At 39.5% G+C, this 15631-nt stretch overlaps 1 protein-coding gene across 1 annotated transcript in view; it reads left to right on the forward strand.

The window, feature by feature from the left end:
- Window positions 1–2275: 2275 nt before the first annotated feature.
- LOC121917200 (guanylyl cyclase-activating protein 3-like) overlaps window positions 2276–15631 on the forward strand; it is a 29209-nt gene continuing 15853 nt past the window's right edge. The window contains exon 1 of the mRNA XM_042442943.1: window positions 2276–2473. Coding sequence (XP_042298877.1) covers window positions 2276–2473 — 198 coding nt within the window. The remainder of the gene's footprint in view (window positions 2474–15631) is intronic.

Genomic DNA, 15631 nt, shown 5'->3' on the forward strand with positions numbered 1-15631 from the left:
ACCACTTTAACTGTCATGGCTCAATGCTATGGAATCCTGGGAACTTTTGTTTTGTGACATTTAGCCTTCTTTATCAAAGAGCTCTGATGCCACATGAAACTACAGTTCCCAGAATTCCACAGCATGAAGCCATGGCAGTTAAAGTCATGGCAGCCTGGATTATTTCTGTAGTGTGGATGCAGCCATACTGTTTGCATGTCTATGCTTGCTGATTGCTAGTTTGAATGTTATTGCAGTTGGGGGGGGGCATGCCACAAAGCAAGAACCACACAGAGGCTTATGTGGAAGGAAAAAGACCACAACTTTATTAATTACATCTGACAGGGGTTGGCCTGAGGCATGGGTCCAGATCTAGCATCGATCAACCTGACTGCTGAATGATGATAAAAGGGAGGTAACCTGATAATCGCATGTACAGATCTCCACTCTTGTAATGTTTACATATCTATACTTACTGATTGCTAGTTTGAATGTAATTCTCTAGACGTTTAAGCACAGCATATATTTCATGCAACTTCCTGTTTGCTAACTTTGTTCCACATCCTCTCTCTTCCTGCCTGACTCTTACCTGCAGCTATTCTTCTCTTCTTCCCTCTGTCGCCTCTATTAACTATGTATGTGTGCACAACTACTGTTAAGTACAGCTACTTCATATGTTTTGCAAAAAAGAGTCAACTTTTTTATTTTCTCTGCTGGTGTGGGGTTCAGCTTTTGCTTTGTCAATATTACTCTTCTTCAGAAATCCAGTACTATCTCTCCAGTTTCCTAACACTATTCTACTATCAAACAGCTCTTACCATCAGGAAGTTCTTCTTGATGTATAGGTGAATTTCTCTTCTTCTAATTTAATCCAGTGATTTGTTTTCTAATCTCTGTAACAGTAATACATACTCCCTCTTGACATGACAACCCTTCTGATGTTTAAAGATAGGACTATCATGTTTAAAGATAGGACTATCATGTCACCTCTCAACCATCTATTCTCCAGGTTAAGCATAGCTCAGGCCTTTTATCATCATAGCCATACTCCTCTGGAAACATTCCTCCTTGTCAATATCCTTCTTCAATAGCTTCTTGCTGTTACATTTATATTCCACTCTCCTCCAGTGAGTTTAAATGGGCATATATGTCTCTTTCTTTTATCCTTAGAGCTCTATTATGAGATAGTTCAGGTTAAGAAATATTGATGTTCTTGAGGTCATTGAGTCAGTTTCATGGCCCAATGAGGTGTAGACCATGATCCCACAAGGCCCCCCCGACTACATCACACTGATCCTCTCATATTTTCCCTTGATTTCCCCCATTTTTTTCCTTTCTACAGAAAATTCATTAAAGAAGTCAAAACTTAGTTTCTCTTGATGAACAGATTGTCTTTTGCAATGGACAATTCTATTTGATGAAAGGCATGGAGAGCAGTCCATATGAAAGTACTCAACAAGTGTATAGACACAACACGGTTATATCAGTTTCTTTTCAGTTAAGTTGTCATGGGTGCATGCTACAGAATATTGGAATTTGTAGTTTGGTGAAGGACTTAAAACTCTCTAAAAAAGAAGCCTAACACTGCAGTTCAAGGGAGTAGTCTACAACTCTCTGAGAGAATTCTGACTACTTCACCAAACTACAAATCCCAGGTTTCTATAAGAGCCATGAAACTTAAAAGGGTATCAGACTGTTATAACTCTGTACAGAGTAGACACATTCATAGATTTTAAACGTCCACCCACAGTTTTGCTGTGCTTCAGCATCTCACTTTATCATGTCTTCCCTTATCACTACCTTATCATCCTCCTTATTCTCTTGATCTTTCTTCTTAATTACCTCATACAAAGTACCTATTAGCTGCAACCTCTTAGAGGTCAGATTTTGGCCAGGAATAGTTTCAGAGACCATCTGAGAACTGACCACTTGCTTCAAAACAATATCAGTTGAAGTTGGTGACTGGAGGGGCAGAGATGTATTCACCAAAATATAGGGCACAATAATTTGAGGAACCTCCAGAAAGGATGAACATTTCTTTCCATATATAAGATAATTTTTCCCCAAGAGGAATTCCTATTTGCTTTCAACATGTTATAAAACCCTTCTATTTTAAAACTGGTGGCTGGAGATAATCTCTCCGTTAGGAGCCTGTTCTTACTTAGCCTGTCTTTGGCCCCATCTTTTAAGAGGTTTAGAGCTGTTGTTAGTCTGTCAGTGGACAGGAACCAGTGGAGATGAGAACTGAGGTGCATCAATAAAACGCTGGAACTGAGGATACTTTCTGTGCTGTACAATGGGTAATAATCAATCAGTATTTGGGGATAAAATCACTGACCAAGATACTCACCAGTTGTATACCAAATTTATGAAGGAATGTCCATCAGGTCAACTGAGCTTGCATGAATTCAAGACCCTTCTGGGTCTCCGTGATCTGAATTCAGAGGCAGATCAGTATGTAAATCAAGTATTCAATACCTTTGACTTGAACAAGGTAAGCTCAGTTTTATTCATTGCTTTTGTACTTAGCTACACTAGCTCACTTTCAAATGTATTTTAAAAGGAGTGCTTTGTTTTGAATAGTTCATATACTTATTCTGTGAAAATAATATTTTGCTGTGTTTAAACTGGCTGCATCTAAAACCATTACTGCTTAGGGTAATTCCCCCTTTGTTAGGGTCATTTGACTTTTTAATATAAAAATTGTATTTCTCAAGACTTCTTAAATATTAGTTAGGCTGAGGGGTTTATATGCACTACACTGAAATGTGTGTGTCTGTAAAGTCAGAAATAATAATGCTCCAGAAAGCCTGAAAATTATGTTAACAGTTTTCTCACCAGTTAATTTAAAACATTAAAGTAACTAATTAATAAATAAATTAGTTAATTAATCAATCCCCACCTTAGTTTATGGCACTGGCTGGCTTACAGGTGGACAGTTCTCACAGAAAATCAGATTTCTCTGGGTCTTCACTGGGTTTACTCTGGTTTGTCAGAGTAATCAGATTGGGTATTCAGTAGGTTTACTCTGGTTTAAGACTCAATCCAATCCATAGTTTTAAGGCACTTAAAATTTTAAAAGAACATATTATAGTATTACAATTTTAATCCATGGAGATAAAGAGAGAATTGTTATGGTTGTGATTGTTGCTTGTACTCCAAAAACATTCACTTATACCAGGCCTGCTCTGAATAAAATAATTTTGTATCCTGGTGGTTAATGGCAAATTCACTATTGCCTGAGATCTTAACAGTAACAATGAAATTCTACTTGAAAAAAAAAATTCTTTTTTGATATTCTAATTCCTTCCTAATTTCAGGACATTATCATCTTATGTGAGATAATCAAATTCTTAATAGGTTGTTAAACTACAAAAATATGGCATTCTCAATGAGCTTTTCACACTTTATATTTATGTTTTTAATTAATTAATTTTAATTTTTTTTTTTTGCTTGACTGTAAGCTTTCTTTTTTGCCAGTAGTTATGCCTGTTTACTCCCTGTGCAAAAATATCAAAATGAAAATAAGATGTTTGCTAAATACTAGTGGTTTGAATTAAACAAAGCAAAACAGAGTAATAATAAAACTGTAGATTTCTTCTTCAGAATGATTTGCATAATGGGCACCACACATACAAATAAAATCACATGTGTTTGGGTTTCTTAGACATCAGTCTATTGACTCCAGTGGCCTTCAATTGACAGATAGATGATTATATATAATCTGTCTGTCTGTTTGTTGTCTACAGACAGATGAGTAAAATTCCTAAGCAACTCATAATAGGACATCACTTGAGAACAAAATGTATCAATACAGGAGCAAGAGCAAGTATGCTTCTTCTGATCTATATAAAAAGATGGTGCATCTGTAGCAAAATTTGCAGTGTGGAGTGCTCTTTGTTCATGATTCCTGCTACTTCCTTCCCCCCAAAATTTTGGAGGCCACTACAATTTCATCCTCAAAGAGTTGACTGGCCTCATTTGAGAGGTTCTTTGTGCTATTTAACTATTTATACCCTGAAAATATTTTTGCTTCTGCAACCATTGGAGTCCTCCTAAGCCTGGAGTCCTAAGCCCTTGCTATTTTGGTTGCATTAGCAATAGCGCTCACAGTTTCTATCTGTTGTCTGAACATGTTTTGTTACCTAAGCTAGAAGACAAATTGTACCCCTCTTGCTGCTATTAGGCTGTCCATTAAATTTTGTTTGAATATTGGCAATTGAATAACATTCCCCCACCACACCCGAGGGCTGCATGATAGCTTAGGGGTTACAGATAGGCATATGGCCTTTTCCCTCCAAGACAGGGAAATGAGCAAGGGACACAGGAGAAACATCTAGGGGCCACCATTGCTAACCCACAGGATCTGTGCCTGATGTAGTTGCTGTCTAAAGGTAGAGCAAGCTCTGAAACTTGGAGGGTGAGTGGGTGGGGAGGAAATATAATCCACAGGAAAAAAATGGAAATAAAATAATTAAATAGGCAATGGTGGTACCGTATATACTCGACTATAAGTTTAAGTCGAGGGTAGGTTTTTGGGGCCAAAATTATGGATTTTGATATGAGCTGTGGATACGTCAAGGGTACAACTTAAGAGCATTTAACAAAGGATGTAAAGGATGATGCAAAGGAAAATGATGCCAAAGAACTTAGAACATCCTGGCAGGCTTAACTATTTGTGCTCATCCTAAAGGCTGGATGAATGAGAGAGTAGAGGGACTCCTTGCTGCTTTTTTTGTGTGTGTGTGCTCCCAGGATGGACTAAATTCTTGCCTTTTACCATTCTATTCACAGAAAGGGGATGGCTCCTTTTTATGTATATACAAGTCAAAATACAGTACTTACATTGACCATTGGATAAGTCGACCCTGGTTTTTTTGGGTCAATCTTTTGACTTCAATCTCTAGACTTATACATGAGTATATGCAGTAATTTAAGATCCTGCGCTTATTAAAGAAGAAGTAGTAGTAGTAGTAGTAGTAGTTGGAGGTTATAAAAGGAAATTACCAATGTAAGAGTTTTACTTAATATGGAACCCTGTGGTGCCCCTGACTTCTTAATGCTTCCTGAATTAAACATGGCATTCAGGCTCATGGCATACTTTCACCTTTTAAAATGGTTTAGAAGATTTCAAGAGTGAGTCATCACTGCAGCTGCTTCAGTTGTTTTTTTTTGGGGGGGGGTAATCCAGGTATTAACATGTACAAATATTTTGCTGATATTGAAAGAAGTGCTTTAACTCAATCATGATTCAAAGAAGGCCCGGTGATTTCTTTCTCCAAATAAATTGTGGACAGAAAGGCCAGGGTAATTAGAGATCACAGTCCAAGATATATATGAAGAAATCCAAGCTAGATTACAGTGGAGTTATCATTTCAGTCACCATTCAACACAGAAGTGCTCCAATTCAATTGAGAGCTTTGAATGGGGCTATAAACTATTGTATGTTTGTTTTCCTTGTTTAGAAGCTAGGGGCTTTGTCATGTTTCTTCCAACCAGAAATTCACTGGAGCCGTGTGGCTAGAACATTAAATACAGAAAGTTAATGGCTAAGAAAGATATATATTTGGAATCTGGGTAGTCCTTAATTCAAATGTTATGTCAACCACATACTCACTAGGTCATGGTGGGTGTAGACGAGCCACTAACTCTCAGTCCTTAATCTACAAACTGTAATATGGGACTAATAGTGCTGGTTTACTTTGGAGGATTATTGTATTATATAGAGAATAGTTTGGGTATTTTGGAAAAAAGGAATAGAGAGCAGGTAGAAAGGAGGAAAGGAAAGGTGTGGTGCGAAAGACCCAAATCACTGATCAGTTTAGCATACTATCAAGTTGGAATGCACAGATCAATAAAGTATATGGGCATTTGGAGAAAATGAAATGTATTGTAAATCAGATTAATGGTAGAGAAGAAACATTGTCCTTTGAAGGTTCTCAGTTGAGTCCCTAACATCTCTTTTTTCCTTTTTTTAATTGCTAGACTTTATTTTCTTTTCAAAAGTATATGCACAAAAATATAAAGGTACCTATAACTCAACATATATTTATATACACACATATTTAAAGATGTTTCTTTCTACATCTTTCAATTTGATGTTTCTTTTAAATCTATTTTTCCTTCCATTTTTCCTTCCTTTTGTTTTAAATAGTTAACCTCTAACACTTTAACACTTAAGACCATAGTTTTGCTATTTTCCCCCATTTTTATTATATTGTATTGTTTTCCCATTTGCAAACATGGGGATGTTTTGAGTTCCTCCATGGCAAGGGAGGTTGGAGTAAATGGCCCTTGTGGTATTTTACAACTCTATGATTCTATTTTTAATTCTGCAGGGTAGGTGCAGCCATAGTGCTTTTACTATGAAAGTGTCCTTAGCCTTTCAGAATGTAAGGGATACTAGAGCCATTGCTGTCATCCTGTTCCTTGTTTTCCTCAGTTCTAATTTCCATGGCTGGAACTGGGGAGGACAGGTGACGTTCAGTGGCCCTGACTAGCTGGCAGCCTGTTTTTCCCAGTCTAGTGTCCATAGAAACAAATAGGGGATGAACTGGGGAAAGATTCAATCATAGGTGTAACTGTGGGTGGCTACGTGAAGACATTGTTCTCACATAATGCTGCATTCCCAGTGAAATTTTTCTCAGTTCCCAAATTTCTAACACTACAGAGAAGGAGACAATGAAAATTGTTTCCAGCTTGAACAGTTACATTTGCTGTTGTCACATTTCCCAGGTAAAGTGTCTGAAGCTGTTCTGTGGATTAATTAAACTGTGTTTCTAAATGCTCAACTAAGGTCCAAAACACACTGAAGAAATAATCCAGTTTGAGGCCGCTTTAACTGCCCTGGTTCAGTGCTATGGAATCCTGGGAATTGTAGTTTATTGTAGCACCAGAGAACTCTCCCACAAAACTACAGTTCCCAGACTTCCTTAGCGCCCAGCCAGTGCAGTTAAAGCAGATTTGAACCAAATTATTTCTGGAGTGTGTTTTGGACCTATGTTTTAAGTTACTTAGTCATTTGGGACTGAAGGAAAATTTCAGTGAATCAGCATGGTGTAGAGCAGTGGTTCTCAACCTTCCTAATGCCACGACCCTTTAATACAGTTCCTCATGTTGTGGTGACCCGCAACCATGGAGGAGCGGTATCTCGGTTTCTGAGACCATCAGAAATAAGTATTTTCCGATCATCTTAGGTGACACCTGAGAAAGGGTCATTTGACCCCCAAAGGGGTCGTGACTCACAGGTTGACATCTTCTGGTGTAGAGGTTTGAGTGTTGGACTTAGGGCTGGAACAGATAGCCCTAAAGGGGCGGCTTGATGTTGCCCCTTTGAGTGCCGGATTAGGGCTGCAGCAACTGCACACCGCAGCCCCGATCTGACGTTTTTCCGCCCCTCAAAAAAGCAGCAAAATGCGCCCCCCCTTTTTGGGTGGAAAAAAGCCACCTTTTCCACTGCCACTGCACTTTTTCAGCACTCCTGCAGCATGCCATGTATAAATGCCACACTGCCAGAGGGCCGCCACACTACCCACCATTTGGTTGGAAGGGCAACATGAAACCAGCTTGGTGGCGGCGTTGGTGGATGTGTCATCTAAACGCCTCACCCCCATGCTGGCATATTATACCAGTCTGTTTTGCCCCTAAGACTCTGGCAGACCAGGGTTCAAATCCCTGCTCAGCCATGCAAACCGACTAGATGCCCTTGGGCAAGTCATACTCTCTCAGCCTCAGGGAAAGGTAATGGCAAACCTTTGAATTATCTTGCCAAGAAAACCCAGCTTCAGTGTTGGTATTAATCAGAACTGACCTGAAGGCACACAACAATATTAGACATCTGAGGACTGATGTCCTGACATTTGGGGGGATTCATATTTGGGGGAATGCCTTCATCTTCCCCCACTGTAGCTACACCCCTGTCTACCACATTCCCTACATAAATCTTGGACACTGAGTGTAGGGTGGGAGAAATGTGCACCAGTGGTTCCAAAGGAAGGGAGTCTGTGATGTAGTTCCAGTGAGAGAGGAACTGTCAAAAGGGGAGGGAAACCCACAAAAAGCATGGGGGGGGGATGCCCCAAGCAGCAGCTCCTTTCCCCCTGAAGCTATAAGCATCTTTAAGCATGCCATCTTCCCATTATTGCTGGTAGTATTGCTCTGCCAATCAATGTGTTCAGACTGTTTCATATCATTTGTCTTTACAACATCCCTGCCAAGCAGACCAGGATTGTTTTTCTTATATCATGAGATGGGGTGGGAACCAAGGATGAAAGAACAGTAGTTTGTCCAAAATCAGCTATAAAGTTCATGGGCACAGTGAGAATTGACAGAGACTTTCTATTTTATCCCTGACACATTTTCTCACCCGCAGTTAAGATACATAATTATTTGTTGATGTTTAATACATCCCTGGAAGGAACTAATTGTAGAAAAAGAAACTGTCAGGTAATTGCATGAATGGGAGGGGAAAACCTTCCCACATAATGCTGTCATGTTGAATTCAGAGAAACCCGAAAGCTATCTTAATAGGACACTTCTGTGTAACAATGCCTTCCCTATTTATTTCAATTAGCTTTCTGTTGCTTTGCTGTAATTATGTGAAACCACTCTGGGACAATTTTTGCTTGAATTACCTGCTGCTTGCAATTAGAGGTGCTTAGTACAATAAGAAATGCTACATATGGTCCATGAGCTGTACTGTCTACCGTAACCAGCACTCCACAGCTTTCTATGCTTATTTTCCCCCATATCACTATCTTCACCCATATCAAAAGTTTCAGACAATAATAAGCAGGACAATGTAATAAATTTGCACTGAATAAAATTATTTAAATGTCTCTCTACTGCTGATCTAATTTGGATAGTGTTTTGCTGTCTTAACTATTTAATTAATTTTGTCATTATTTGCCATCAAGTCAGCTTCAGGTTATGGCAAACCTGTGAGTGTGAAACCTCTGAGAACTATTCATTCAGTGCCTCTCCCAGACCCTGGCTTCCTTTATTGCATTAAAACATCTGTATTGTGATTTTATGTACCCTTGTTTTACTGCCTTCCACTTTACCAAGCATTACTGTCTTTTCCACTGAGTCATGTTGGCTCACATTGACTAGCATCCTCTTCATGGCACACACAGGATGGTACTACATTCTTCCCTCTGGTGTAAACAAACACTCCCTTGATTTACTGTATAGAGCTGCTCCCTCCGGGGGAAGCATGGAAGCATCTGGCTATGTCCCCACAGCCAGATATGAAATGATCTCATCAGCCACTGAAACTCAGGCAGTCCTCAGCACATGATGTAATTATTTCATATCAACAACAGGGATAGAGCCAGATGCTTCTGAGAGTCCTCTCCACTCCTTTACATCAAGCACTGAATGGCCATGGGGAGGGCTTCATTAGCTCTATAGCAACTCTGGCTGTTGGTGGTAAATGGCTCAGTAGAGATTCTTTAGGATTCTAGTGAGAGTTCAGGCTTGATTTGCTCTAGAACCCATTTATTTGTTCTTCTTGAAATCTTATTTATTTGATATACGATATTGTTATTAGAGAAAGCATGTGTTGACAGAAGAAACTCAAATAGGAATCTTTTGTGTTTGTAATATTTTGAAGAAGTTTATGGTAGGATCATTTTTACACAGGCATGTATGTTAATTAAACATATTACTGACATTGCTGCTTCTTCTAGTGCCATTGTCTCCAAACTTCTACTGTCTTGAATAGATGAAATCTCTCTCTCTCTCTCTCTCTCTCTCTCTCTCTCTCACACACACACACACATTTCACATTCCATTGACCAAAACTGGTAGTGGATTCAAGGTGCTATCTAAAAAAGTAACTTTTCTGAAGTTCTGTCATTCATACACTCTTATCTGGAAACAAGCTTACCAGAAAACAGAGTAACAATGCACTGTCCCATCTTAGCATCATAGAATCATGGAATTGGAAGGGGTTATAAGGTTCTTCTAGTCCATCCCAAACCCCTGCCATTAGGAATATGCAACTGAAGCACTTCTGAAAGATGACCATCCAACCAATCTCTGTTTAAAAACCTCCAAACAAGGAGATTTCACCAACCCTCTGTTCCACTGTCCACTTAGTATCAGGAAGGCCTTGCTAATGAAAGCTGTTCTTGCAATTTGAATCCATTGGTCTTGGAGTAGCAGGAAACAAACTTGCTCCATTTTCTACATAATAGCCTTTCAAATGTTTAAAGTCAGATATCCTATCACTTCACAGTCTTCTCTTGTCCAAACTAAGTATACCCAGGTTCCTAAATCAGTCATCATAGGACTTGATTTCCAGACCTTTTACCATCTTGGTTATTCTCCTCTGGACTCATTCCAACTTGTCAATATCCTTCTTGAACTGAGGTGCCCAGAACTGGACACAGTATTCCAGATTATACCAAAGCAGAAGAGACTGTGACTGTATTCCTGCTGAAGCAGTCTAGAATTGCATTGGGTTTGTTGGTTGCTGCATCACATTTTTGCCTCATGTTTAGCTTGCAGTCCAATAATACCGCTAGATCTGTTTCATGTGTACTGTTGTCAAGCCAGGTATGACCAACCCCGTTGAAATCCATGTTGTATCATTCAAGAAGCATGCCCTCTATTCCATTATCAAAGTCAGTGGTTACCAAACTGTAGTCTTTCAGCTTTTCAACTTCGACTTCCTGACGCCTCAGTCAGCTTGGCCAACAGTCAGGATGAAGAAAAGTAATTGGTGAGCACACTTTAGTTCTGCTCAGTCAGCCAGTTACAAATACACCTAACAGTAGCATTGTGTAGCCCCCATTTTACCTGCTTGTTTGCAAAAATATCATGGGGAAACTTGTAATAATAATAATAATAATAATAATAATAATTTATTTATATCTCCCACCTCTCCCTTCAGATCAAAGCAGGCTTAGAGCAGTAAAAACATCATAAAATACATAGATAATACAAAATACATCAATCAGAAATAAAAAGGGAAGAGTTGTTACAGTATTGCTCACAGTTGTAAAAATTGAGTCATCGTATTCAGATGTTCAAAATCAGATTAGAGGAGATCCATTAGATAGGTCCGCTGGAAGAGATCCGTCTTCAATGCCCTCTTGAAGGCTTCCAAATAAGGTATAAGACGGATCTCTTCTGGTAGATTGTTCCAAAGTCTAGGGGCCATCGCAGAAAATGTTTTATAAGAGGTGGTTTTCAACCTGGTTTAGGGGTGTTCTAATTTTTTTTTTGCCAGATGTCCCGAGAGTGTGGGGAAGATTATGGAGGGAGAGGCGTCCCCTTAAGTAACTCGGGCCCAGGACATGTAGGGCTTTATAGGTAATAACCGACACTTTGTATTATGCCCGGAAGCTACGCCTTGCTAAGATCAAGATATAGTGCATCTTCAGAATTCCTATGATCTACCAAACTTGTAATGCTTTCAAAAAGTAATTGACTATATCTCCCATCATTGCCAGCAGAGTAACTGGCTATGTTGTCTGGGGATGATAGAGATTACAGTCTAACATATCCTCAGGGAACTGGGTTGGGGAAAGCAAGAGTCCTGTGGCGCCTCAAAGACTAGCCAATTTATTATAGTACTTTTGAACTGTTGTGTTTAACAGCCAGTTTCCTCATCCCTTCCCTGTAATCTTATAAATCCCCATTAATTTACAATGCACATGTAGACATGAGGTGTTAATTGTCACTGACAATTAATTCATTGTCAATTAATAGTAGCAATTAGATTATTAACAACAGTCACAATAAAACTATGGTCAATTGTCAAACATCCTATCAATAAGGGATCAACATCTGTTTTTGGAAGTTTCTTCATACTGTAAAGCATTAAAAAGTCATGTATTCAATGGGGTGGTTGTGTTGTTCTGTTGGGCTATAATCACAAGAGTTCTGTTGCCCCTTGAAAACATATAAATACTGGCACTACCCAAAATTATTATTGATAATGCAACACAGCCTGGCAGTATGTGAACTAATTAATAGATGAAGGCTATTATAGTAAAAAGATTAAAACCTTTAGTGATGGTCTGAACTCAATGAATGTGTTGCAGTTCATCCATTTCTTGCTCTAATCTTCACCTAAGTTCCTCTGTCCACAAGACCCACTTAGGTAGAATACTCTGGGATATGGAAATGTTCTGCATCTTGTTTTTGTGTATTGACATTTCTTATGTTGGATTTGTGCCCATTTATGTATCCAGATTTTCCTGTTTGTTCTATGTAGAATGCTGAAATTTATTTCTGGCAGAGAACAAATCCAAGTTGTTTTATCTTATGCCAGGAAGACTAATGTGTGCTCACCTTATAGGATTTCACCAGTCCAAACATTTAGTGCATCATTGCATTAAGTATACAGCAACTTGAGTTGTCAGAACTCAGTCTAAATGGTCACTACAATAGGACTGCTTTCTTGGCTGGAGCCTGGATGACTTTCAGCCTTAACAAGGCTGGGGCACTTTTGTCCTCTGGTCTCTTGGTCCTCTTAGAACACGGTTAGGACACTAATTTAGTGGAACTGGCTTGTCTGCCAGAGGCCCAACATGCAATTTTATCATGTTCCTTGTTATTTCTTATCCGCTGTATCCTGTTATTGTTAATTAAATGCATTGAACAATGTGGTTAGTGTCACACAACATTTAAAAATAAAATAAGCTGTTTGCTCGCTTTCTCCCTCTACATACTCTGGGGCTACCATTCATCATCCTGGCAAGGTTTGTGTGCCATTAAGAGCTTGGGGAGGAGGGAGCAGAAAATTCAGCAATTTCAGATTGCAATTCAGAGTGTAAGTTCTGCAAAGATAGTGGTCTTCTGTTCATTTTGCTCAGTACACTGATGGTGCTAGGGAAGAAAGAATGAAAGATTCTTATTTTCCACTAAAGAGAGGAGGGGAAGGTCCTAACCAATCCTATTTGCCATTTTTCTCTCATTTCATCTTGTTCTCATAGACAGAGAAAAAGGGAACATAGTAATCTATTCTTAGACAGGTAGGGGAAGAGGCAGAAATATTAACCATGTGAAGAAATTATTTTCTCTAAGGATGTCATCACACAGAGGAAAGTGTTAGGTCAATGCAGTGTGATCCCAGGTGCAATCATAGGGTTTCACGTTTTTGCACAAGAGGTTATCACAAGTAATCGAAGGCAATGCTAAGTCAATTCGGACCCAATCCAGGGTGAAACGAGAGATGTGTAAATTCAGGGAAATATAGAATTTAGAAATCCTGTTCCACTTCAAAGTTGCATTTAATTCAAATTTGCCAGGTATGGAACGCATGTCTCGGTCACCCTTCGAATCAGACTACACTTCCCAAGCTCCATTGCTGGCAGCATTTTCTCTCCTGTGCTCCCTGGCTGCTACCTCTGGGAGCAAAGGGGCCAGAAAAGTGAAGGTGATTGTGCTGCCCAGGGAGGGGGGGGGAATGCTCTGGCCTCCCCCAAAAGTTAAAAGACCAGGCATCAAAGTCCACCTTTCCTTTCTGCCTCCCTCCAGGTGTGGGGGGCTTTTCTCTCAGCCTCGCAAAGTTCCTCTTAGAGTACTTCTGGAGCTGTTTTGGGGATGAAGCAGCCCTCCCCACAGACACACACACACACACACACACACACACACACACACACTGTCTCCCTCTCTCCTCCTCTCAATCCTTTCCAGCTCTTCCCTTTGCAAACTCATCCTCTATAATTGGTTGGCCAGGGCTCTCTCTTTCTCTCTTGTGCCCTGTCACAGGGTGTTCTTGGCAGGTTTGTTCAGATGAGGTTTGACATTGCTATTTTCTGAGGAGGCTGAGAGAGTGTGACTTGCACCAGGTCACCCAGTGGGATTCAATCCCTGCCTTCTAGAATCATAGTCCAATGCTCAAACCAAGTGGTTGCTTTGGGCTGATTTTGAATTAGTAAATTGCCTAAATAACAGGGAAATAAAGGGTAAGAAATGAACAAATAATGTGAATTGCCTAAATAATGAATGAACAAATAACATGAAACAAGGCAAAACCACAGGAATTGAAAGCCAGCCCACCAGAAGTGTAAAAAGGTCCCTCACTGCGCATGTGCAGGGATGCTAATTCGAATTCTAGACTACAAAGGGTACGTACTCATATGATAATTTATTTTGCATTCACACTACTTTGGCTTTGGGATGGGCGCTGTGTTCTTCTGTGGTGTGATAACCATCCACATACTTGTGTTCATTTTTGAATTGGCCCCACTTTCTTTTCTTTCAAAATTGAGAGACAGTCCTCCCGTGTGATAATGTCCTAAGTGATTGCAGTCTCAACACAGTAAGAAACGGTATGCTAGAGCAGAAAGCATAATAACCACAACCCCCAAACCTCTCTATTTTCTTTTCAACCCAATTACTATGCAGTTTGTATTAATCAGTAGTGAATTACTTGTCAGATTTGTATGACATGTGGGCAAAATAAAGTACCTTTTCCAAATTTTTACTTTCAGCGTAGACTCTTCTCTGGTTTTGCTGTTAAGTTTCATCTTTTTCTGTTGGATCTGGATATTATTGTTAATTGCTGTATTTTGTTCTAATTTTCTTTTATACTTGATTGTGTAAATCACTTACAAAAGGTATTTTATCCAGTGTAAAATAAATGTATGAATGAATGAATGAATGAATGAATGGATATGAATAGTGCCTACCAAACAGCCATGTACATGAAGTCCACAGTCCTCTGCTTACTGTCCCAGGAGTAAGCTCCAATGAACTAAATGGGACTTCAGAGCAAATTTGTATAAAATAGCACAGTATGTGTGCCTTTTCCAAATACAAAATCTCCAACATCAGGCATTTGATAATTGGTTGCCTCTTTTCGTTCCCACCACATGTTTATACAACATTTTCTGGGTACTAGAGTGCATTAACTTTGAATGCCAATATCCCCTCTGTGTGACACATAATGTGCCATACAAATATCACCGTGACACTGGGAGCCCTCTTACCCTTCAGCTTGCTCATTTATGAGCAGTGAGAGAGAAAAAATGTTTAGTAATAAAATGGACAATTTAACTAAATGGGTGCTTCCTGTTATAAGAACGACTTGCACTAGTGACACAGATGGATCAAACAAAGACTATCAAATGCTAGACTTGCCAGATGTTATCTGGCATTTCAGCCTTCTCAGTTACATGTTAAGTGTAGGGCAAGAAGGGAACATAAATGTGTCAATTGTGTTTCCAGGTAGAGAGCAAAAGGTATGGAAACTACTCTCCATTTTCAAAGGGTAGAAGACAAGATAGAGAAGAAAGCTAAAGGGCCTTGGAACACAAGAGAGATAATATTAGATGTGAACAACTGACTCTGAAGATGATGCCATTGGGAAAAATTTGGCTTCTTGTACCATGGTCTGCAAGTTAACAAAGATGGACTTCTGGCAAGTTCTTGACTTGAGGGGTGGAGAACTCTCACTGAGTTCTATAAACAGAGACCGAATGGTGATCTTTAGGAGTGCTTTAGTTGTAAATTCCCACACGGCAGGGGACTGGACTAGTTGGACCTTGCAGTCCCTTCCATCTCCATGATTCTATGATTCTAAGATGGGACACTATCATAGATTTGTTGGGGGTATCTTGGTCATCTTGGAAGAGTGTATCAATGGTAGAACTTCAGAAAAGTTACCTTTTTTGGACTACTGCGCCTTGAATCC

The sequence above is a fragment of the Sceloporus undulatus genome, unplaced genomic scaffold (assembly GCF_019175285.1).
Source record: "Sceloporus undulatus isolate JIND9_A2432 ecotype Alabama unplaced genomic scaffold, SceUnd_v1.1 scaffold_12, whole genome shotgun sequence".
Lineage (NCBI taxonomy): Eukaryota > Metazoa > Chordata > Lepidosauria > Squamata > Phrynosomatidae > Sceloporus > Sceloporus undulatus.